Here is a 25,370-nt window from a genome sequence, read left to right as displayed (position 1 = left end):
TACGGTACAGCTTGGTCGAACAGACAATAACATTGAGGCGAAAATGGCGGAGGATATCGTCCCAGATCTAAGCAGACCTCAAATGTATTTATTTGGTGAGGAACGTCTGTACTGCCAAGTCTAATTTCACACTTGGTAAAAGTAGACATTTGTCCTTCGTTACATACTTATAGCCCTCCAAAACACACACGAATGTATTGTACGTATCCAGTAAGCCAAGAATTCTTCTCGCGCCAATTCAGCAAACCCTCTTTTGTTTGCATGTTAGCAAGCTAGCAGGCTAACTAGCGCAGTTTCACTGGTTTTTAACTAGAGTGTTCTATTTCTGTTTTCAGTTGTAGAATTTCAGTTATTTGCTAACCTTTATATTGTCAACTTTAGGTTGTGCTCTCAAATCCGACAAAAAGGAGTTCAAAGTTGAGGTGGAAGACGATGATGCGGATCATCAGCTGTCACTCAAAGCAGTAAGATCTCCATGTTAGAGCGTGCTGTTCTGCGGAGAATATCATAAAATGTTACTTTATATGCCAAGGTTCATTATGTTTCTTAAACACACAAAAATGATCTGACAACAGCATGCAATAAATGCGGCCATCTGATTCTTTCCTGACGACAGATGTTTTTCTGCATGCTATAGTTCATCTGAGTTTTCGTATTTGCAACGTTTGTGAAATGTTTTTGTCTGAAGACCTATTTGGTACACTCTGCACTGTATATTTACACGTTTGCAGAATGTGCTTATTAAAGACAAATTAAGGTTAACAGACATTATTTGAAACAGTTACAAAGCAGGCAATCCTCAGTTTAGGTAAAAAGCCTGGAGAAGGGTAACCATTCTTAAATTCATGAACTGCTTTATGGATGCAAAATTGACAACCCATGATATAAAAAATATAAACATTTGTTTGGAGGCTATGCAGTGCTTGTTTACATTGACAAACATTGAGTAAAACAAGCTTTTATTTTGGATTCTGATGGCTTACAACGTTTGAAATAATGTAATTAGGCTTTTTAGTATTGTTCAAGATTCAGTGGATATGTCTATAATTAATTACTATGTCAACAAAATAGATGTTTCTTCTAAGGTTGATGTTTTCCACAGATTCTAGCTTAATTTTTTTTATATTCAAACCGCTCCTTATTTTTATGTAAATCAATGTCTATGTTGCCAGATTTTTTTTCAATGTTTTTTATTTTTGTCCCTTTTGTACCACTCTCCCACACTAGCATGTTGAAATGTGTCAGCATAATGATGTGTCAATCTGGTCATATGATCACCTCATTGAAATAACTAAGCTCCCCTTTAAACACAACTTTCGGTGTCATCTCACCTTGTCTAAAAATGACCTGTGCCAGACATTTGGCCCCAAGTGACAGTCAAGGTGAGGTTCAGGTGTGAAGCAGGTTGTTTGAGGCAGTGGATGCAAGTAAAATCCACTGTCACTCTTGTATCTCGTAAACCAGCGATTGGTTTTGCAAGGTGGAACTTTTCAACATTTCAGATGGACGATAATGTGACCGGAGTGTCCCTGAAAATCTTCCAAAGGGATTGTTAATACGACCCGTGGAAACATTGAGTTGTTTTGTGCACATTTAAAGGAATAACCTTCAAAGAAAGCCAGTGACTTCGTTCTGTTTTTCTTAGCCTCCCTTCTGCTGTTTTCCTACCTTAGTGAAAACATTTCCCCATGTGCTCAAAGTGCGTGTCCTCGTAACATTCCTTCAGTCACTGCCCCCATTTGCCACTAAGCAGAGGGAATGATGGACAGGGGGAAAAAAGGAGGGACACTGGAGGTTTTTGGCGTGTACCGACACGACGGAACGTATGGTGTCATGTCCGTGAAACAGACGTCTGTGCTCCCGTTGCAGGTGTGCCTGGGAGCGGAGGCCGAGGACACGTTTCACACGGTGGAGATCGAGGGCGTAACGTACGACGGCAAGACCGCCAAAATCCCTCTCGCTGTGCTAAAGCCGTCCGTGCTTCCCTCTGTGAGTGTTTCAAAACCAGGAAGGTCTCGGCGGGTGATATGCTGTTTGCTCACCTCAAACCCTCATTCTATTTTTGTTGTAGCAAAAAAAAAAAAACACTTCACTCCAGGGCCATGCAATAAGTAGGTAGTTACCAAAATAGTGTTTGTTGTTTCTCTCATTGTTATGGTGTTACCACACAACAACGGACAGGATACAATAAAGGACGCAATCTGTTCCCAGTGTATTGCACAATTTCGCATCCCTGTATTACTAGGCCGTGCCTATGAGGGACTGTAGATTTCTGTAATGCGTTAACCTTGTTACTGCCTAAACTAATTCCCCTTCCACCTGTTAAATAGAAAATATGACTGCTGCCCTGATCTAGACATCCAGAGATGACCCCCATTGTTTGAACATGCTCGGCTTGTTGTGAGCTTTGGTTCTGGTTCAGGCTTGAAATCACTAGCTGCGAGTGGATACTTTAGTTACTTTGTGAAAGTTACTTGAACACGTACACCTGTGTTTTGTTTGGTTGCCATCGCCACCCGTACAATGGCCTAATGGTTAGGAATGCACATTGACAACTGTCTGGCTGCACCAACAATTATTATGTTTAGCGTGCAGGTACAAGTAAATAGATGTTTTGATTTTGATGAGCTAATGGACTAATAGATAATTTGATAAGACACATTTGCTAGCAGGTTTGTGATATTCCCTCCAAACAGGGCCAAAACCAATTGGATACAATCTATTAACAGTAAATGGGTCAGTGGTGAAATAAAATCTAATCTAAATGAGTTGAAAATAGATCGAAACATCTAAAAGTTTTATTACATGACCTAAATGGGATTGTTACACCAAACATCATACAGTCCCTAGTATCAAGACCCCTTCACTTTCTCTATTTTCAGTTCTTAACATTTTATAGATTTTTTTAATTTTCTTTGCCAGAAATCTACCCACAATATCCCATACTATGAGGATAAGTGAAAACAACATGTTTTTAGACATTTGTGACAATTTATGAAAATTGAAATATCAAGCCCTTTGCCTTGACATGCGAAATTGAGCTCTGATCCTGTGCTTAAATAGTTTAAATAGTTTGGACATGATTTACAAAGGTCACACCTGTCTATTTAAGGTCCCACACAAAACCCAAGCCATGAAGTCCAATGAATTCTCCATGGACCTTTAAGAATTGTGTTGAGGCATAGCAGAAATTGGTTCCTACATTGTGAATTGGTAGAGTGGCTAGACTGAAGTCACTCCTAACTAAAATGCGTATGACATGCCATCTGGAGTTTGTCACATGACACTTAAAGGACTCTGAGAGTTACATTTTGGCCTCATTTTTTGATGAGGCAAAAGTTTGAGGCACCCACCTAGCTAACACAATCCCTACGGTAAAAGCGTGGTTGTAGGCGCATCATGCTATGGGGATGCTTCTCAGCGGCAGGGACCGAGACACTGGTCAGGATTGAGGGATGGACGAAAATAGCAAAATACCGAACACATCCTGAATCGCACAGGATCTCAGACTGGTGCAAAGATGAATCTTGCAATTCAAAACCAGGAAGGTCTAAAAATGCTAAATGTGTAGCCTAATTATAATCCGTGTCAACTCAATTAGCTTAACATTAGATCCATTCCCTTTCTGATGGGACGAGGCTGCGAACTCACATGGCTAATGTAAGCAGGAACCTCACCTCACAGGGCCTGAGTACGACGCCTCCATTAATGGATTGTTCTTTTTTAAGTGTTTCAGCATCAATGACGTGCTGCTGTAAAATACAAACAGCGTTGCAGTACCAGCAGGTATCCAGCAGGTAGAATTATTCCCAAAATTGAATATTCGATTTTCCTACATTTTTGTTAAAATTTTAACAGAATATCTCACCAACACGATACTTTTAAGGCGACACAGATGGGAGCATTGAGTAAAAGTTTTTATTTAACCCTTTTTTTATTTTTGTTGATTTGTAAATGTGCTTCAGAACATCAAATTGGATATGTCACATCAATGACCCAGATTTAATTTGTGGCATTGAACAACTATCATTTTGAAAACATTTGCAGCATTTACTTCCACCCTCTAGTTTAGTAAATTGAAACGGTTGTGTTTGTAGTATAAACTTTGCGGTTTTATTCCTAATTCTAACGTTGCCCTGTTTGCAGATGAGTTTGGGAGGGTTTGAGATCACCCCCCCAGTCACCTTCCGCCTCCAGTCCGGCTGTGGTCCCGTTTACATCAGTGGGCAGCATTTTGTCAGTGAGTGATTTCTAACCTTCTGATTTAGTTGTTTGCATATTCCAGGTGTAGGAATATATTTAGTCTTGGTCCTATTTATTTTTGAGGGGGTATGGGGGCTGGATTTTTGCTGGGGTCTCCTACATCTTCCGGGTATGAGAGCTACTTAAACAATTATGCATCAATGTTTTTTTTTTGCATGCTCTTGACTTCCCTGCAATGTCTCCCTAGGGGGTTATGGTATAAGAGAAAGTAGTGCAATACGTTTTCTGTCATGTAAATTACTCTAAAGGGGGCATTGTCAAGTCTGTTTCACATTTTCCCAAGTGCATTTTTTTTTTTAAGATTCTTATCGAGTAATATTACAGATACCTGTAGTGAAAATACGAAGTGGCCTTTCATTTGAAAAATTCTGTCTCAGCAGAATAGCAAATCCGGCCCTGAAAGCTGGTAGAGGCATTCCTAAGAATACTCATCTGTGATTGCTGCCAAAGGCACTTGATGCCAAAATACTGAATATAGGGTCTGAATACCTATATATGTACATGAGATATTACAGTTTATCTTAAATGAACTGACATTTCTAAAGCTAGTTTTTTCTCTTTGTCATTATGGGGTAATGTGTGTAGCTGTCAAAATATATACTTTTGATCAATTATAAATTCCGTCTATAATACAACAAATACGGCGAAAGCGATGGTGTCAAGATATTTTCTGAAGCCATCACATTGAATTACGAGCACAAAGTTTCAGTTCATCTGTGGAAATACTTGGCCACTTGCTGGTTACCTGTTGCCACCCAGGTACATTTTCTCTGGCATTGGAGGCAACTAAAATACTTTTAGGTTTTAATAGTCTGGTTAACTTTGTGCTCTAAACATAGCAGGGAATCAATTTGTGGGATTAGCCTATAGCGAGATAGCCTATAGCTATGTACCTTTATTCAGTTTAACAGTCAGGCAGAAATGGCCTCTGTCTGTAAAGAACCATGGCGATCACGCTAAACACGTTACAATGAAGAGTTGGGTGTGCTGCCACCCGTTCTTTCACGACAGTTCTACAACTTTCCACCAGGTTCACCCGTTATTACCCAGATTGACCCAGGTTTTTAGAGCTGTAGCTGATTGTGTCTACCAGGACCAGGTGGTCGGTCAGAAGAGCCTAATAGTGCGTGTTAGTAGTTTGTGCTATAAAACCCAGGAAATTCCAAACATTTGGTGGGAAAATTGAGACATTCTGGACGAACAATATAGAAGCACTGAATTAATGATTTAGACCTTTCAAAACTGTTGTGACCTCATCTTAACCTGTAGGTGTGAAGGACTCCGATGATGAAGAGGAGGAAAACAACACGTCACCTGTGAAAAGGCCGTCAAGTTTGCCCTCTGGGAAGCATCCTGCTCCGGTATAAAAGAAGCATTCTTGTTATACATCTCACTGTTCCCTTTCTCTGGTTCTTCCTGGTATTTCAGAAATTTGCTTCATACATATAAGGGAAATGTTACTGAATGTCTATAAAATGCATATGGTTCTTCTGGCCTTAGCGACTAGCAAACGTTTGACGTATATTGTTAATTTTCCTCCGCAGAAAAAACTGAAAATGGAGTCTGATGAAGATGAAAGTGATGCAGATGAAGACGATGATGCGGAGTATGTATCATATTTGCATGCCAGCGTGTGTGTTTAAGGTTATTTGGTTGTCTTGGCGTCACAATGTACTTACCGGATCAGCATTTGATAACGCAAACCTACATTTTTATGTCCTGTCCATTGTAGCGATGACGATGACAGTAGTGATGAAGATGAGGGGGATGTGAAAGTCCAGAAAGTTGCAGCTAAACCAACCGTAAAGAAAGTAAGCACTGTTTCTGAAACGTTAAGCCCTGTTGTTCTAAAACATTAGTGGAAATAAAGTAGGCAGGGTACTATAAATGTCCACTAGGTGTCATGTTAGGCCATAGAAATAGAAAAAAGGGTCTCGTTCGTCTACTTTTGCCAAATCATCTGTTCCAGCCTGGGGAACACCACTGATGCCTCCCTAAGGTTAAAGAAGTCAGTTTCTCTATAGCTAACTGTCCCACACAGAAGTCCCACCTGGTTGGCTACATTAACATTGCCGAAGCCTTCATTGACAACATCCATGTCCAAACGCGCTTTCCCTCTATGTCCTCTTAAGTGTCTGTGCCTGTTGGACAGGCCCATGTCGTGCAGGGCAGTCTGATTCCATGTAGGTCCTGTTGTCTGCAATTCAGACTCAGGCAACGGGGTGAGGGGAGTTCCTCGCTAATTTGGGACCTTAATTCATCGTTCAATTAGGAGGAAGGAAACCTGCAGAGACTCAGCCACCGGTCGAAAAAAATGACACCTGTGATGTGAAGGAGTAGTGTTTTCTAGAGGATTCTGTGTTTGCGTAGGGGGCTTTTTTATATATATATATATATATAACGGGTCTGACGGTAAGGGGTCCAGCTGTCAGACGGTCACATCTGGTGACTTTTTGGACGCAGGCAAGACCGTTTAGCAGTTTTTTGCTTTGCTTTGCTGTTACAAATTGAGATTATTCAGTGTTGCATTTTTTTTATGTGTGATAATGAATGTGTTTTCGAACGTGTTCTAAATGCTGATAGAGAAATCTAGGCAACAAACAGCAAGATATGTTTATTATTATAAAGGTGCTGTAGATTTGGCAGGCAAATTACAGCATGAAACCCAAATAAAAAAGGAATACATGTATTCTTCTAGAATAAATGTATTCCTTGTACCAAGTAATATGCTCTATTGCTGAAATTCCCCCAAAACAGAGACTTGAGTCTTTGTCTCATCTGATATATTTCTGCATCAGATGAGACAGACCTCTTTATCTGCATCGTTAAAGGACAGAATGTTACCATGGTTATGGAGTTCCGCTACCACCACCAAGTTCTTTCGCTGCCGCGGAACTATCTTGAATCTAACCAAGCTTAAGTAATCTCACATATTTGCTAGCAGGTGCAGTTTAAACTCAAACTAACAAGGAAAAACCAGAATAAATCAACTGGCATATACTCATACTGTTGAGTGTTTCTTTCTCCCACAAAGTGAGTGAATCTCTTCCACTGTGGAGTCTTGTGTGACCACCCAAGATAGGGGGCTGGTTTGGCTTGAACTCCTCATTTATTTTTCCAAGTCTTACTTGCACAGTTCAATAACTTTGTAATTAGGAAAACAGTATGCACAAATGTGTCAGTCATAACCCAATATAGAAAAGTGTTTGCAGGCTGAGCCTAGTAGCCTAGCTTAATGTTTTCCGTCAGCTAGTAACATTACTGGGGTGCGAAATGGCACTAAGCTTGCAAATATAAATCCTTTTATTTACAGTGTATTCTCAGTGTATTTTACGTCTTAATTGTGTTGCGCCTATCCATGTCAAAAAACATTCTGTCAAATAGATTATTTTATTATTCGTTTTTCCCCTCGCTGACCAGCGGCCATTTTGCACCAGACAGAGTTGGGGAAACGTTTTTCATCTTGTTCCCTCTTGTACCCATCTGTTTTTTGCAAGACTAAAACACAGGGTCTGTGGGAATAATGATCGTATTTCTCCTCTGTAATCTATGTGAGCACTTGCTGTTTCGGCAGCACTGTGCCGAGCAAAGCGCGTGCTATCACAGTAAAGACCACATGGGAAACACAGCCCACACGTCTAGGCATGGAAATTCCCATTTCCTCCGCCCCCTCTCCTCGATAAGCCACCTAGACCCACCAGCTCTCTCCCTGTCCTCCCACCTTCTGTCTTTGTCTTTCTGTCCTTCATCCTCCCTTTATCTCTGATGCCCCCCCCTTTCCTTTCCTCTCCTGTCCACTGGTACCTCATTGCACCTGGCCTTTGTCTTTGAACACTGTGTCTCTGTTTGTGTGTTTGTGCGTGTCTGTGTGTGGGTGTGTCCACATTGCCATGTACGTGCATGCCTGTGTGTGTATCATTGTGTGTGTGATTTTTTTTTTTTTAATAACTGTGCCAGGGCGAGAGAGATCAAAGTGGGCAGATGTGCATACCTGCAACGTGAGCACTGATTCCAGCCGCGGGGTCAGATGACAGCTGAGCATTTCTGTCACCTGTTGATTTATTCTCGTATCCCACCTCCACACACACTTCCCCTCTTCCGTTAATTATCTCCCCCCCCCCCCCCTTTTCTCTCTATGTGTTTGTCACACTCCTACTGTTACTGGGTTCAAACTGAGAGGACGGAGAGCATACTGCACCCCCAGTTTCCTCCTTTACTCATCCATTTCCTCCCTTTTGAAGAGCTATCTTTACAAATGAACCGGTTTCTGGCTTGTGGTTTTGTATTTCGGTGGTGCTCCCTCCATGTCCCCCCTTGTCCCTCAGGGTCCAGAGGCTTTGGGGAAGACGCCGAAAAACGTGACATGGGGCCTGAATGGCTCACCCGGAAAGCAAGGAGTCCCATCGGCTAAAGCACAAACCCAGGTAGGCGAACTCTTGAGGCCGACATTAACCGATAGTGATCGCGTCCAAGCAAAGCACCGTTGTGTGTTCCCGAAAGCGGTGTTTCCATTTGGCAGATGAATCGTTGAGTTTTCGATATATTGGAAAAAGTAATGTTATTCCAAAATATGCCTAGAGTGGTTCCAAAGACCTGCCTGTGGTTAGGCAATCCCAAAGCAACCAGTTTAAATGTTCAGTTGTAATCTGGTCTTCAAAAACTAACTCCTGGAAAACACATGTTCTCCGCCAACAGGTTTAAAGAGAACAGAGTTGAAGGTCAGCATTATGCTGTTGAGTATGAAAAATGTATGGCATGTTACATGATACATGCATACAATGTTTCCTTACATGAAATAGACACATTTTGGACAACAGTCTGTCACAGATTTAATGTAAATTAAGCGTATTTTTTACCTATGTTTCCGTAGTAGCTACATAGTCACATTTAAATGGTTGGACAAATGATTGTAAGCTACTCATGAGACCACTGTTGTAGAAGTCCCTGCCACATTATCAGCAAGCTGCCTGGAATCAAAACGCTGTAACGAATGCAATGAATCCAAGTAGCAATTAGCTCTGACTGGTACTTGATTTCTTAGCTGGAATGTCTTGGACAGCGGCCTTACGAACCAGAGGCTTGAACTCTCTCTGTGTTAAACAAACACATCTGACCCTTGAACGTGTTTCCCAGGACAGGGTTTAAGACCGCGACCCCTTTGCGTGACCCCTACCGTTTTGTGTTGCAGACCACCTTTGATGCCAAACATGCCCCTCCCCCACCGTTGCAAGCTCCTCCCTTTCTGCACTTCCATGAGAATGCCCTAATCAGCACGTTGGCCCGGTCATTATTCTCTTGTATTCACATGACATAATATTATGACAGCCTCTGACAATAACAAGGTCGTGCGGCTTGGCATTTATCAAATCAGAAATGAACCGTGTGTGAGAACCTCTTGACGTCTCAGTGTCCCAAAATGCAAATCCAATGCGTTTCTCTTGAATGCTCGGAACCGGGACTCCCTGGACACCTTCCGTTAGGACAAAATGTTGAAAATCGAAAATGTCCCGGCGCCCTTTTAGGCTTGGAGCACTTTGATCCCCCCTGTGATGTCAGACGCTAATGCAAATTGAGGTGAGTCTTGCTATGCTAATCGCCTGGGGAGTCGCGTAGCCCTCAGGGCAGCGTGTGGTAGAGTGCGCTGACTAATCTGTCTAATTCCGTAATGGCTGCTGTTTTTACTACGTCACGACGGCCATTGTTAAAATGCTGGCGGGGATTAACTGGCAGGGTAACCACTGAAACCTTCTGCCGGTTGAACTCCATAGTCCCACTCCACTTGAGCCTTACCCCCCCCCTCCCCCCCCCCCACCACCACCACCACCACCCGCTCCTCCCTCCCCAATACTCTTCTCACACCCCTCGCTTCCTGGACACGCCTCCTCCCAAATTGCTCTCATTGCGAGTGTTTGATGTCCGGGGCAGCAGGCGGGCTGCTCCCAGAGGCTATTCAGGTTGGAGGAAGCGGGCGTTTTCCCAGCGCAGGCGACCGGACATTGGGACGGATGACTTGTCCGTGTCGTGTTCCTGCTGATTGACGGGAGTGGAGGCAGGCCGGCCGCTCTGTGATGACGCCTCAGGGCAGACACCAGCGGTTGTAAAGCTGTGAGCTTTTACCTGGGACCTGCCTGGGAAGACGTAAATCGCAGCCTGTGCCAACTGACAGACATCCCGTTTGGGTGCTCCTGATGATCCTTGAATCTCGAATTTGCCAGAACTTTCGACAGTGTTGTTTATGCAAAGCAAAACTACGGTGCTGAAATGTTCTGTTGAAAATGTTCAGTCTGGGTCTTGGTTCTGGAAGTTACTTACCAAACGGTCTTTTTGTCTCCCTAACTGGGCCCCTGAGCCTGCTTTCAAGACCACAAAAGGACAATTACTACCTCTGTCAGACGTAGCTGGCAGAAGTGTCATCGTGACCATGTGTTTGCAGCGAAGACGAGCAAATCAGAGACGTGCGACTACATCAAAATGATAGCGTGCAAGTGATTAAGTCACATGTCCCGTGGCATCTGTAATCAGTGTCTGCCGCAGATTAAAAAGCTTCATCTGCTTTGTCTGTTTCTCAGCTGTTTCAAGTCCACAGCTGTGTCCTTTGGAAGTGGCGAGCCGCCACTAAATAATAAATACGCAGGGCATTTCTTGGCAAGAAGCCGGTGGCATGTGTGTTTTTGAGAGTCAAGAGGTGTGAGTGTGTGTGTGTGTACACATCTGTGTTGGTGTGTGTTTGTATACGAGTCTGGTTTTGTGCTCTTATTTGATACCTTTGATCTGTGTGGTGTATAACGATTTCTGCAAGGGAAGAAAAGATTATTGCATTCTTCAAAGGGAAGAAAAAAAACAGTGACCATCTTTTTTTTTTTTGCACCCTTTATTTTTTCCCTTTATAAACCCTTCCTTGCTTTTGTGTGTAAGCCTAGTCTGTTATTATTTTCAGTAATGATTAGAGTTCACACATTATTTTTAGGGTGTTTCGGATATTTATTTTTTATCCACAACAAGCTTATTCTTCCCATGCAGGTCTAAAGGCTTGTTGTGGTTTAACACTGCCTGATGTTGCCGTTTTGAATCTGAGTGACATACCATTTGAATAAACTATCCTAATTTGCTCACGTTAAGCTTTAGATGCTGCTATCTTAATGTCAGTTATTGTATGTTTATCAATGTATCTAACATTTAAAACACCAAAGGCCATCTTCAAATCGTTTGACGTCATGCGCCATTAGTTAATCTATTGTCAAAACAATAATATCCACTAATAAGTGGTGAGATAATCTGATCGGTTTTAGCACTAATACATGTGTCTAATGTAATTCCTGTTTAGGTCATGAAACAGGAGGGGGGGGGGTTGGTTGCTTAACATGGCAACACTGGCTGTAAGTGCTGTTGCGGGTACAATCGTGTGGAACACTATTGCACTGTCTATCTCATGAATTTCAAATGTATTAAAAAGTGGAAAACTAGAATGTAATAAGAGTGTTACGCCATCTGTCTTCCTGTCGATTGTGATAGTTTTAACATCAACACGTCATTTGGCGCATATTTTGTGAGAAAGAGCCGATTTGCGAGTGCTAATCAATCAACCGTCACTACGTTATCTTTCATAGCTAAGTTACCTGGAAAGCTAATTAGCCAAACATTCACCCAGCCACCAACAATGGTGCTCATGTACGTAATGTCTTCTAACGTTAATGTCTTATGTGATATGTCAGAAAGCCCACGTGAAGTCTGAGGGAAGTGTCAATCATTTATGTTGTGCTGCATGTGTCATTTATGCATACAGTAGTCGTTTTCATTGATCGCGTAATCGTATAGTATACTGTATAGTTGTATTTTCTTACTCTATGGTAAATAGCATTATTAGTGGTTGTTTGATTAAAGTGCAAGCAGTTTTATTAGTCAACTTTCATTCACAGTGAGTGTCATCATGAGCACGAGGAAAGGTGGCAATGGGCAGCCTCAGAAAAGAAAAATAAGTTGAGAGCAGTGAGAAAATGTGTACCAGTCAGATGATAGATGTAAACAGTAGCACAAGAGGTGAGTCAAAGTTTATTGATATAATAGGCTCTGTGCACAAGCGTATGGACGAACTTCCGCTTTAGCCAGATGTCGGCATATCATTTTCCGGTTAACTTAAGGCAATCACCCGCGTCGCCCAGAATTTCAGTTTTTAGTAGATGACCTGCCTAAAATAAGCATTAGTGATGTCCATCGAATTGTTGATGCCTGGTCTCCTGCTCCAACAAGCACAAGGGATTCAAACTCTACGTATCGAGTTATCTGCACAACTACGAGGGTAAGTAGTTTACTGTGGTGTGCCGGCCGGCTATCGGCTAAACTAGTTAGCGATGTGTTCCTTTTTAGTGTAGTATTAGGCAGGACAATAGAACGCATAAAAATTCACCCTAGCCTCAAAAACGGCGAAAGAACGCTGGCTGAGCTGGAACGCTAGCGCGTCCCCATAGCAAGTGAATTGAAACTAACCTTCGTTCAGCCTCTCCTAACCTGAATGAAGCTTAAAATTCCATAGCCTCAAAAAAGCACCAAAACTGGTCTCCTCTTTTATTGTACTATTGTAACCTCATTTCACAACAAAACTGAAAAATAACAACTGGCATAGGAAGTAAACATCTGGTTCTATATGGTATTAATTGCGCTTAAACCTGCGTTACGTGGAAGTATATAAAGAAATCGCCTTTTCTGACTATTTCTAGTCTAGCATTTGAAGTCATTGAATGGCGCAAGCCATATTTTATTAAAAAGAGGATATTCTCATTAAAATGATGACCCACTTGTACCTTGAAACTTCAATGAGTCACGTACATTATATTTCTTTTCTTTTTTCATACAACAGCATCACTCATCTTGTTGTGAGTTTAGGTGTTTACTAATGCGGATGAGTATTAGTAAGTAAACTGGAAACTGCAATACCGACTTCTCGACAAAAGCGGAAGTTCGTCACTACGCTGGTGCACAGAGCCTATAGTCATTGCCATTCAGATCAGGAATGGTTGGTACTCCATTTCTGAACATCATGGCAAGAAACACAACTTGTTTAATGAGTATTCATTTCATGTTCACTCGGGTGCATTCAGAGTAAAGAAAGAAAGGGAGAGGGTGTGCACGAGTATGCCAACTGGGCAGGGAGAGCAGGTGACATGGAGGTGAGTGAGAAAAGGAGCAAATATTGATGATCGATCTGATATTGTCATGTTGGTGTTGTTTCCGACAACCTCATATTTAATGTTGGCACATCTGAGGTTAGGCTTAGGCACAGGCCCCACTGAGGTTAGGCTTAGGCACAGGCCCCACTGAGGTTAGGCTTAGGCACAGATGTCTCTGAGGTTAGGCTTAGGCACAGGCCCCACTGAGGTTAGGCTTAGGCACAGATGTCTCTGAGGTTAGGCTTAGGCACAGGCCCCACTGAGGTTAGGCTTAGGCACAGGCCCCACTGAGGTTAGGCTTAGGCACAGGCCCCACTGAGGTTAGGCTTAGGCACAGGCCCCACTGAGGTTAGGCTTAGGCACAGATGTCTCTGAGGTTAGGGTTTGGTCAAAAGGTGGGAAGCAGGGGAATATTCTGTCTTTGGACTGGGGTAACCTACTAACTACAGGTCAGTTGCAATTATGGTCCTGGAGCAACGTTAATTATAATGTTGTAGGAACAACACCAACACGGTGATATCAGATTGTGAATATTGATGGTTAAGAGTCTTATTATTTTTTGAATATTTCAGTTGGGGGTCCCCCAGACCCCCGCCTGATTTGCCCCCCCCCCCCCCCTTTCAGTGCGGTGTATTTTGATGCTTAACCTAGTATCCATATCGAAGTCAAACCTCGGATATCGTAACAACACTATTCCTCAGTTTTGCAGTCGGCTGACAACCAATGAAACCCTGCAATCACAATGGATTCCAGTCGGGCCTGCGTGTGGGAACAGGTTTCCTGAATGGATAATGTGCAGCAGGCAATGCTATTAGCGTGTTGAAGTGTGTCGCCCCAATCCTTATTGAAGACCTTTGAGGTCTTTGTCTGTCCGGCTCTAGACAACTCAAGGCCTTGCCTGGCGACTGTGACGTAGTTGTGCAACCAGTCGAGTCTCCGAGGCCGAGGGCAGAGTCCCGGTGCCTGAATCCAGGTCAAGGTGTTCATTCATTCCCGCCAAACGTAATGTTGTAGTTTCAAAATGTTCTGTCGGACTGACCTGAGCAGGGAAGGAAATATGTACTGCCGGCCTAGCTTGTTGCGTTAGTGAAAAAGGTACAGCCTCAACAAATGGCTTCCAAACGTGTCCACAGTGAGGCTTTAATTTGCATTTGTCAAGCAGAGTCCGGGTCAGCAATTGGCAAGTCCAAGTCAAAAGGGCAGGTCTTAACCCTAACCCAACTCAAGTCCTAAGTTCTTGGACATGTACCTCAACACTGCTAGTTACGTTAGCTTCTTTTTCCGACCAAACACAACACCTTGGCAACGGGTGTTAGTTTGTTCCACCATGATGATTTCTGGATATTGAAAAATAATGAGATGTCCGTCATGCACTAAACTGTCGCTGGGAAGGGCCTCTGTTTTAAGCGTTCACCAGGAGAACAATGATAATGATAACTTTTCTGCAGTCCTTTTTGCATCACCATAGTATTTTGTTAGATCGTACCGTCTGTTTTTTTTCAGCTTATGTTGTCATTGTTGGGCTGTCCATTCCCTCTGGTTTTATCAGTCTTAGGCACAATCACTTCTTATCAGTCGGTGACTTTCAACCTGATAATGTAGTAAATTTCTCTACATCATATTTCTGGGATTAAACTGACAAAATAAATGGGTGCTGTTTGAGCAAACATTACATAAAATAAATAGCCCATTCATTAGACATTAGTGGTTGGTATCTTTTCGGGGACTCATTCAAGATGCCAGTCCGTTTCTAGCGGTTTATCATCACAGGTGCCTTTTTTGAATCCATTTTGGTCGTCTGTGATTTATTTGTCAGTTCTCGCCGGTTGGAGCCATTACATTTCTGGTGAGGTGTTGGGGGACATAACCACACACACTGAGACTCTTTGTGTCGTAGGGGAAAGCTATGCCAGTGTTAACTATCTGTCTGCTTACATAACTCATCTAAAGGGAGGAGAGATCTGTGTTGGTAGATTGTCACTGGGTTTGTAAAATGACACACCTCTCTGTATGGTTTCATAGCTCTTGATGCTAACCCTTAGCACAAAATGCTTCAAGAGACACGCTTCTATTGAGAGAGCGACCCCTTTCACAATGTCATTCTGTGGGAGTTAACCCCGGGCCTGAAAAACAAATCTTTTTCTGCTCCTCTTGGCAAACAACCTCAACTCTTGCTCAACACCAAAGTCTGGACTTGTCCTATCCTGCTTGGAAGCAATAAAAGGATAATTTGTACCCACCATATTTGTCAAAAGGTGGTGTAATTAGGCTAGAATTCGGTGTCCGTTAGCTTTAATCCCCTTCCAGCTGGTTCCACACACTGGCCCTAATAGAGGAGCCTCACTCACAACTAAATAGGTCAGGGCAGGGGCTGGAGCTAGCACACCGAGGCTTGGCTGGCCTTGTACTCACAAGGCCAATTCACTTAGCTACCAACAGTCGCATGATGATGGGACAGTTGCCATTCACAGTGGAGTCTGGTCTACTTGGTAAAGATGAGTAAAAAGACTATAAAGTAAATAATACAAATACTGAGCTATTGCATGCTCAAGATGATTGGAAAATGTACCATTACAGGTTAGAATTGGAATTTTTTTTCTGTATGCACATTTGGTATTGGAGTTTGCTGGTCAGCATTGGCACTTCCATTAGAACCTGGGTTATGGTTTAACCACACACATTTATCAATGGACATCTCTGTCTCAGAACTTGTCTCAGGATCTCTTTCTCAGGACTGTGTCGTCACCCTCCCACTGTATTGTCCGAACAACTAAAGCAATGTCATTGTTTTTCTCCTCACGGGGGTATTGAAAAGACGGATGCCGTCATGATCCAAATCTTAAAAAAATATATTCCATAATTCCAGGTTGTGCATAATGTTGGTCTTCTTTTATCCACAGGCACCAGAGAAAAGGCAAGAAAAAAGTCTGAAGGAAAAGTCTGGAGCAGGCCCGTCCAATGCACTTACCATCCCGGAAATCAAGAGAAAGCTAGCGTTGGTTGTCAAAGAGGTAATACATCAAGTCCACATTTTACTAGTGGTGCTCCCTCCCTCTGCATGCTTCTGTACATACTATACCCTGAAACCCAACATCTGGTTGGTTGGCATCAGCAGTGCTCTGTGAAGGTGATTAGCAATTGGGCTACATTATGTACTGATTCTCTCATTGATTCCCCTGTAAAAGGGCTGCCGAAAAGCCTCAAGGACACATGAAACTTTCCCAAGATTCCCAGATTTTCCCGCCATCTTTGTTAGTTTTTCTGTGATTTCCTGCTTATTCTCCTCAGGTTCCGGGAATCCCTTCCAACCAGAATTTGGAGGAAACATAATAGACATAATTATAAAGAGAATATTAGCTTGTTTTGTGTGAGCAACTTCTGAACTTCGACGGTTGCCATGAGGCTGGATGCAGGTTGACTGACCACTGGCGCTCACACAGCTATGACATCATACCGAGGGATTAGCTTCTCCCTTCCTCTTTCCCTCTTGTCCTCCCAACTGGATTGACCACACGTGTGGACCACATACCATTAAAACACCCACTTCATATCTGGTTTCTTTGAGTTCTACAGAATTGTAGGCGATCCATCAGGGATGGGCCACTTTACAAGTGGGCTGAATAAATTCTGAACTTATTCGTGAGGGGCTGTATTGACCAGCCACATTAATACCCAGATGTCCAGTCAGAGCCTGCCCTTTTCTGGACACAGAGCAAACCTTTGTTGAGGTGTCTCTTCTCCACTCCCTTGATAGCTTTGGTAGCCCCTCTTGACACCGAAGAATGGAAGAAAAAAAACATTTGTACACAGCCTTTTATTTTAGGGGATCAAAGCTGTTGGGTCAGTTGGCTTGAGGTGTTTCTGGTTAGTCAGGTGTGTTCTGTCGTTTCATTTGTGTTAGACATGATGGAGCTCTCAATGTCTATTTTTGATTCTAGGCTTTGCGTTTGCCTTTGGAGTCTGCTTTTGGTCCTTTCAGCATCAGGAATAAAGCAGTTGATGAAAGTCAAGGAAGCCATTGTGAAACATCTGAAAGAAATGAGTTAACACATAGCCAAAATCTTAGGCTTACCAAAAACAACAGTTTGGAACATCATTAAAAAGACGGAAAGCACCGATGAGCTCAGCAATGCAAACAGCTTGGTAGGCCAAGAATTACCTCTACAGTTGATGACCAAAGAAGGCTTACCACAATAAAATCAAAAAGAGAAAAAGCTGTCCAACTGATCGGGAACACTCCCCAGGATGTAGGCGTACATACGTGTCAATCTTCTGCCTCCGCGGAAGGACTTAACCAACAGAATTACAAAGGCTAAGTTGCAAAGTTCAAACCATTTGTTCGCTTTTTAATAAAAACAAAAAGGTGGGCCAGGTTACGGTACCTCTATTAACCTTCAGAATTTGGGGAAAAGGATCTGTGTACAAATTAGGGGCCGATGAACATGAGAACAATGGAATTATGTCAAGAGGAATGTGTGGAGGAGAACTTTTGTCAGCCTCAACTGGTAAATATGGTGAAAGGGTTGTGAATTGGGCATGTGTGGGTTCTGACCTGGGCCTAGTGGTCAAAAGGGTTGATTCAGTAAGTGTAAGGTTGTTGGTTCTAATGCCCAAGCTGAAATAATAATTAACCATTTGTTATTGCTCCATTGAGCAAGGCACTTGAACCTAAATGTACCTGAAAGTCACTCTTGATAACTAAATAAGTTTCTCATACACTTTCTTGTGCCAGAGACCTGCAAAGCCTGGCTTTTTTTCCTCAGGGGACCAGTTGCATAAGAATATTGACCTTTCATTTTATTAAAAACACATGTATTATTAATGTCTTCACGATTTCTGCTACCGTAATACCTGGAGTTGATTAAAAATAGTTTTAAAATGGTCCATCAAGCTGTTTTATTTTCACATTGGGGCTATTGGAGAAAAATATTGTGTATTTGTTCCTCAGGCCACTGTCGTAATGTTAATAAACTGACCTAATAACACACACATTCATTCTTGGATATTGAGGTATGTGGATTGTAGTGACTAAAATGCAACCAAATGGTATTGAGAAGTTCATGAAAACCTTGCCACACTCGTACACAAATTGTGGGCGTCTTATAGGGAAACAGCACATTTGTGAAATCAGTCTGTATGTGCCAACCAGCAAATAATGGACGTTGCTGGTGATTGCAGGTGCATATCACTTTCTGTGAAGGAGGCATCAGTGCCACGGGACTTTTTGAGGGATATGCCACTGACCAGCGGGTGTTCCTTCTGGGTTTGAGCAACGCAGTGAAAAATGAGTAACATGTCAATTTAAAGGGTTGTGTAAAATCAGTGGTGGCCCACCCAGTCATGATTAAAGAGCTAGACTGACTTAACAGGCTAATGCACTTTGGCTGACTGTCAGTGACATCCTGAACCTTCTGATTCAAAACAAAGGGGCCTTTTCTATATTGCGATGTACAAATGCGTCAGCATTCTCTGAATTGTGGAGTAGGCTAGGATGACGATACGGAATACGCTTATCATTGGAACCCGTCACAAGAAGGAACTGGTCTTCATTCTACTGTTGGCACCTTGAATTTCAGAGGTTGTGAGGCCCTGATGCTGCTCATTTGAAAGCAGTGATCGGTCTTCTCAGTCTTTTCAGTGGGTTTTTGTATCTCCATTCACTTGAAAGAGAGAGGCCCTTTACTTCAAAGTGATGAACAAATGTACATAGAATCATCAGAAAATGTCAATAAATATTCAATATAAAGCCCAAATATCTACCATTAAGTCAGATTGAAAAAACCGTATCTGATTGGGCTACATTTGACCTTTGCCTAATTTTCTGGTGTGATTAAGGTGTAGAGAGAAAATGGAGTTTGGGCTACCGTTATTTTTCTGCATTGTCTTGCAAAAATTTATTTATATAGGTTTCTTAATGCTGCCAGTCAAGAAATATCTAAATCCTGAAAACCGTGAAGAGGATGGTCAAGGTGCCTCATTTAAATATAGCTTGATTCCAGCTCTGATTATATATCTGTACATGTCAAAACAAACGGAAAAGGCATGTAAATCATTATGTAAAGTATGGCACCTTCTCTGTCATTTACTCTTTCAAAGTGTAAAAAGTTGACATTTGACCTGGAATGTTCATAATCCTTGATTGGGTTCTCCTCCCAAAACATTTGTACTAATATCATGGTTATATTAATTTATATACGGTTTGTATTGTATTATATACTGTTTCTAGTTATGTTACTTCTAAATGCAATATTGCACTCTAATTTTGATTATATTGCTGTTCCTTTCTATTCTTATTATACATTTGTTTGATTTGATGTACGGATTAAAAACAATTATTGTCTCTTTTCTGTCAGGGCAAATCTGTACCTAAGACTGAGCAGAAGTTTGAAAATTATGCTAGAAGTGCTTTCAAGATGTCCGATAAAAACGTAAGTGAACTTCTAATCATGAATGTTTTTACCATAGCATCAGCTGTGTGCGCTACTTGGGATTAACTATTAAAATTGATTGTTGCAAGTATATAACACAACTTAAAGACGAGACAAAAACCGTTTTGTCATATCATGTGTTAGTTCATTCAGATAGTTTTGTTGGTGTGTGTGCGCGTGCAGTGAATAATGTTCAAGTTTGGTCCGAGCTCTCTTTAGAGGTGGAATGGGAGTAGACTTGCCAAAGCAACGTCTTCCCCCCATTGATTAACTGCTGTAGTTCTCTCATAAGTGTGTCTATTGTAGCCCTGATGCAGGGACTGGAGGTATGTGAATGGTACCAGTCTCTCTCACGTTCAAGGTCTCTGACCAACTGAAGGAATACTTCTCTGGATGGACCCAGGATAACTTCACTCATAGTTGTTAGTCAAACTGACAGGATGCAGAAATGCAAGGAATTAACCCTTGTGTGGTGTTCGGGTCTGTGGGACCCGTTTTAATTTTTTATGAAAAGAAAAATTAGACGATTATTTTTTCAAACTCTGACTAATTTCTGTGAAGAACATGTATCAGAACGCATTTTCAATGACAACACATTGTACCCCCCCCCCCCTACATATTTATATTACATTAAGGATGTTTGGGTCCACTGGGTCGAATAGAAGTGTCGAAATTGTAGGTCCTGTGTACCTTCACTCTGTCCTCCTCCTGTCTGGGCCTGCTGGGTGCGCGTGTGTGTGTGGGTGCGTGCGTGCATGTGTATGTGCTTGGGTGCATGCGTGCGTTCAGAAGGAAGGCTTGTTTTTGGAAAGAGGTGGGAGGAGAAGGACCAAACCCGTTTACTTGCCTACTTTGGGGTTCTTGCTGGATTTTCAGATCCAAAGGGGAATCCAAAGAATCCCTGTGGGATGCAGAAACTGCCAGATAACTTTTCCGAGCAACATTGTCTCTGGAAAACCTCCACGTAATTTCCAGGATTATCCGCTTTGATAACCGAGACGACCGGCTCAACGGCAGAGAGACAAGCTAGCTGCCCTCAGGACAGTGTGGGACAAGTGGGTGTACTGCCTCCCCTTGTTTTACAACCCTGGGCCTAACGTCACCATTAATGAGCAGCTGATGCCATTTAGGGGCCCTTGCCCCTTTAGGCTGTGTATACCATCTAAACCTGCAAAATATGGTATAAAGATCTGGGCTACCTGTGATGCCACTTCCTCATATGCTTGAAGCTTACAAGTCTGCACAGGGAAACCTGATGGAGGGGGCCCCTGAGAAAAATCAAGGAATGAGAGTTGTCCTGGACATGACTCAGGGACTCCGTGGACACCACATCATGACAATGTTTTTACCTCGCACAAGCTGGGACAGGAGCTCCTAAAGAGGAAGCTGACCATGGTGGGAACAATATGGAAAAACAGGTCTGAGCCCCAACTGCTCACTACAAAGAACGGGCCTGTCAAGTCTTCCACGGTTGTGTTCACGGCTGACATGTCCCTGGTATCTTATGGGATTGCAAGTCTAACCCATTATTACATGGCATGTAAATCATCCTATACACTGCCCAGAGATGGGAGAATCTGTGGCCAGGAGCATCAACAGCCAGAGATCAACATGGACTATAATGCCACAAAAGGAGGGGTGGACCACATGGACAAGCTGGTGACTGCCTACAGCTGCAAAAGGAGGACCCTACCCTGGCCAGTGGTGAAATTCTTTGACATAGTGGACATCTGTGTACAACGCCTTTGTCGTCTGGATGGCACTGAACCCAGGGTGGAACAGAGGGAAGCTCCAGAGGAGACGCCTCTTTCTCTAGGAACTGGGAAAGGCACTGGGGAGACCCCAAATCCAGAGAAGACAACATGTTCCAAGAACCCCAGTCTCTGCAGCCATTATGAGGAGGATTCGGTAGGAGAACGCGGGTGCACCATCCACCCGACCTACAGAACCACCATCTGCAGCCATCATGAGGAGGATTCGGTAGGAGAACGCTGGTGCACCATCCACCCGACCTACAGAACCACCATCTGCAGCCATCATGAGGAGGATTCGGTAGGAGAACGCTGGTGCACCATCCACCCGACCTACAGAACCACCATCTGCAGCCATCATGAGGAGGATTCGGTAGGAGAACGCTGGTGCACCATCCACCCGACCTACAGAACCACCATCTGCAGCCATCATGAGGAGGATTCGGTAGGAGAACGCTGGTGCACCATCCACCCGACCTACAGAACCACCATCTGCAGCCATCATGAGGAGGATTCGGTAGGAGAACGCTGGTGCACCATCCACCCGACCTACAGAACCACCATCTGCAGCCATCATGAGGAGGATTCGGTAGGAGAACGCTGGTGCACCATCCACCCGACCTACAGAACCACCATCTGCAGCCATCATGAGGAGGATTCGGTAGGAGAACGCTGGTGCACCATCCACCCGACCTACAGAACCACCATCTGCAGCCATCATGAGGAGGATTCGGTAGGAGAACGCTGGTGCACCATCCACCCGACCTACAGAACCACCATCTGCAGCCATCATGAGGAGGATTCGGTAGGAGAACGCTGGTGCACCATCCACCCGACCTACAGAACCACCATCTGCAGCCATCATGAGGAGGATTCGGTAGGAGAACGCTGGTGCACCATCCACCCGACCTACAGAACCACCATCTGCAGCCATCATGAGGAGGATTCGGGAGGAGAACGCTGGTGCCCCATCCACCCGACCTACAGAACCACCATCTGCAGCCATCATGAGGAGGATTCGGGCGGAGAATGCTGGTGCACCATCCACCCGACCTACAGAACCACCATCTGCATAGCCTGAAGTGTGTGACGCCGTTGCACTCCATGTCTCACAATCATGGCTTGCGAGAGAGTGGGGTGTTGGTCATATTCCTGATCTTTCATTAGTCTAGGTTGCGGCCAGCAGCAATAAAAAGAAGCGCAGCGAAGTGTGTGGACCCAAGATGGACAGAAAAACATAATATACATGCATGCAAGTGCAATAAGTACATATGCAACACACACACACACAGTAAAACTCTGCCCCTTGTGTTGTATATGCTGGTATGAAAAGGCAGTGTGTTCAATGGGGCTGATGTGTGGTCTACACTGACATGGTTACTGTATGTGTTCAGCTTGTTTTGTGTAAACTGACCTGAATGTGTTCAAAATAAATAAAAATATTTTTATTACAAAACAAACAAATATGTTTATATTGCTTGTAATTGGGCTGAAGTTAAACATCTGTTGAGTGTTAACATAAAATGTATTGTGTTGGAAGTAAAAACCCCAAAATGCAGCGGGTCCACCAGACCCACGAACACTGGCTGAATAACAGAAATATGAACACCACACAAGGGTTAATGCAGTTTGAATATTGTTTTCACTCAGGTCAGTGCAGCACCCTAGTTGTAGTTAACTTGGAGTATTTGAGTTCTAAGAGTGCCTAGTGCTTTTATCTTGACCACATGGCAATGACGCTGCTTTCACTAATCACCATTATTTCCCTGTGTAGTTTCAGGGAAACTATTACAATTGGAATTGGAATGTTTGTGTCAAACATGAAAAAGTGTGTGTGTGTGTGTGTGTGTGTGTGTTTGCAGAAGTGTGTTTGCAGGCCGCAACTGAAAGGTCACTGGTTCGATTCCTAGGTGATTCACTAGGAGGAGAATCAGTAATTGTGCCCTTGAGCAATCGTAATTGCTCTTCCGCATGAGATTTTTTTTTTTTGATGTACGACTAAAATGCAGATGTGTTTTTGTGTTAGGGGCTGCTGGGTCACAGACCAGGCTGTTTATTTATTAAGGAGGAGCCCATTGGGAAGCATTGCACATTCTAAAACATTAAAGCTGTCAGAGCGTTCCATGTCATCATCTGCAATTGCTGTGCAGGTGAAAACTCTTTAGACTTCAAGGTGCGGTCAGGGGGAGGCTTGATCCCAATATGCAGAAAACATCTGTGGAAGCAATTTGGTTCCAAAGCCAAAGACTCTGATATGTGTCAGGCTCGAGCACATAGTCATACATTCTGGTATGTTGTATGGCTGCCATCCAGCTCCCTTGTACCCCTACACGCCGTCTCAATTCATTGTTCCCCAGGCGAGGCAAGGCAAGGCCCACGAAACGCGCTACGTAGTTCCGTGACATGCAACGCGTAATTTGCATGCATTGTAATTAGTTTCTCTTTTTCTATGTTTCCCTCTCACGCAGGTGGTTAAAGACCTCTGGAAATTTGTACAAACGTTGACGACAGAGAAGAAATAAGTAATTGCATATTTTACTGATGTTTTTCTATCATTTCATTTTGTCCTTTGTGCTTCTCTCAAGAACATTGCAACCCTGACACTTTAACCCCTTATTACATGACATGTAAATCATAGAGTACATTTGTGCTAATCGGCATCATCCTGCGATTGCAGAACACTTTTGCCGACGACAGAGTGATCAAATTAAGATTCAGAGTCTGTAACCGTATCGGTGAATGTGTAACATCGGTCATTCCTGTTGCTAAAGAAACCATTAGCCTTTTGTTAATTTCCATCAAGGAGACAGACTTGCTCTGTGGGGATGTTTCACAAACTGTTCAATAAGTCGGAGCCTGTTAAAGTAGTAGCCAAGTTAATACATTAATTTAAATTATGTTGGTTTGTTGTCGGTCAACCCAGGTTTACGTGCACGTTTGGCATATTTGGTCGGTTTCACCAGCATCTGGGCAAGTCCAGTGGTATCAATAGTGGCAGTGCTAGGATAAACATACCAAAGTGACCATATCAGTCCAGAGATGATTAGCGCTAATTAGCAGAATGATTTACTTACCTTTGCTTGGTAACGTGGCTGGGTTTGTAGACAACAGCCTTGGCAAGTGGTAAATCGTTTTTTATTAGGTAGTTTTTGGTTAACTGTTCCTTCAAGGATTGTGTTTATATGAAAAGTGAATACATTGTTATTGGTAAATACATAATCTGTACAAAAGAATTTGGCTATTGACATCTTAAAAATCTGTGTATTTAATATTGGAACCGACTCTAGTGGTCCTGAGTATATTTTGTTGTCTTTCTCTGTAATTTGCATTTAAATGTTTTAATTTCATATATATGTTTTTTTTTTGTTTTTTTTTAGCTTTAAACACTGTTATGGTCTTTTCATGTTATGGCCAGGTTGGTTAGCTACATTTGTTAATACTGCACTTCTAAAAGTATCTCCAGTCATAGTTTGGTATGTTTAGTTGTAGATTGTGTGTTTTCCAGGTTGTTGACAGTGGAACGATAAAGGCTCTTTCTTTATTAAACATGATTTTATTAATCTTATGTTGCGTGTTATTATTTTAACTTCCGAGATGCATCAGTCGAGGAAAAACTGTCCAAGAATACCACACTCCTTTAACCCGGAGTCCAGTGGGAAAAATGGTATTGTATGCCATGAAGGTCTTCAGAAGGAGAGCATTAGACGTTTCCAAAACACTACTTGTAATCTCATCTGCCATGTTTAAGGGTTTCTTGACACCCA

General features: G+C 42.8%; 1 protein-coding gene across 2 annotated transcripts; it reads left to right on the top strand.

Annotated features, from left to right (window-relative positions):
- npm1b (nucleophosmin 1b) lies at positions 1 to 25,171 on the top strand. Of its 2 annotated transcripts, XM_034291815.1 has the most exons (11): positions 1 to 95; positions 382 to 464; positions 1,870 to 1,989; positions 4,147 to 4,240; positions 5,533 to 5,624; positions 5,808 to 5,869; positions 5,996 to 6,074; positions 8,589 to 8,687; positions 16,328 to 16,438; positions 19,781 to 19,855; positions 24,075 to 25,171. In XM_034291815.1, the coding sequence occupies exons 1-11, from the start codon at positions 44 to 46 to the stop codon at positions 24,126 to 24,128; spliced, it is 921 nt and encodes a 306-aa protein (XP_034147706.1). In that variant the 5' UTR covers positions 1 to 43; the 3' UTR covers positions 24,129 to 25,171. The 2 variants fall into 2 exon arrangements, with proteins under 2 accessions (XP_034147706.1, XP_010899147.1); XM_010900845.4 differs by lacking the exon at positions 8,589 to 8,687.
- The last annotated feature ends 199 nt before the right edge of the window (positions 25,172 to 25,370 follow it).

This window comes from Esox lucius, chromosome 4 (genome assembly GCF_011004845.1).
Source record: "Esox lucius isolate fEsoLuc1 chromosome 4, fEsoLuc1.pri, whole genome shotgun sequence".
NCBI classification, from domain to species: Eukaryota; Metazoa; Chordata; class Actinopteri; order Esociformes; family Esocidae; genus Esox; species Esox lucius.
The sequence above is the reverse complement of the archived record's forward strand: the minus strand, read 5'-3'. Positions and strand labels throughout refer to the sequence as shown.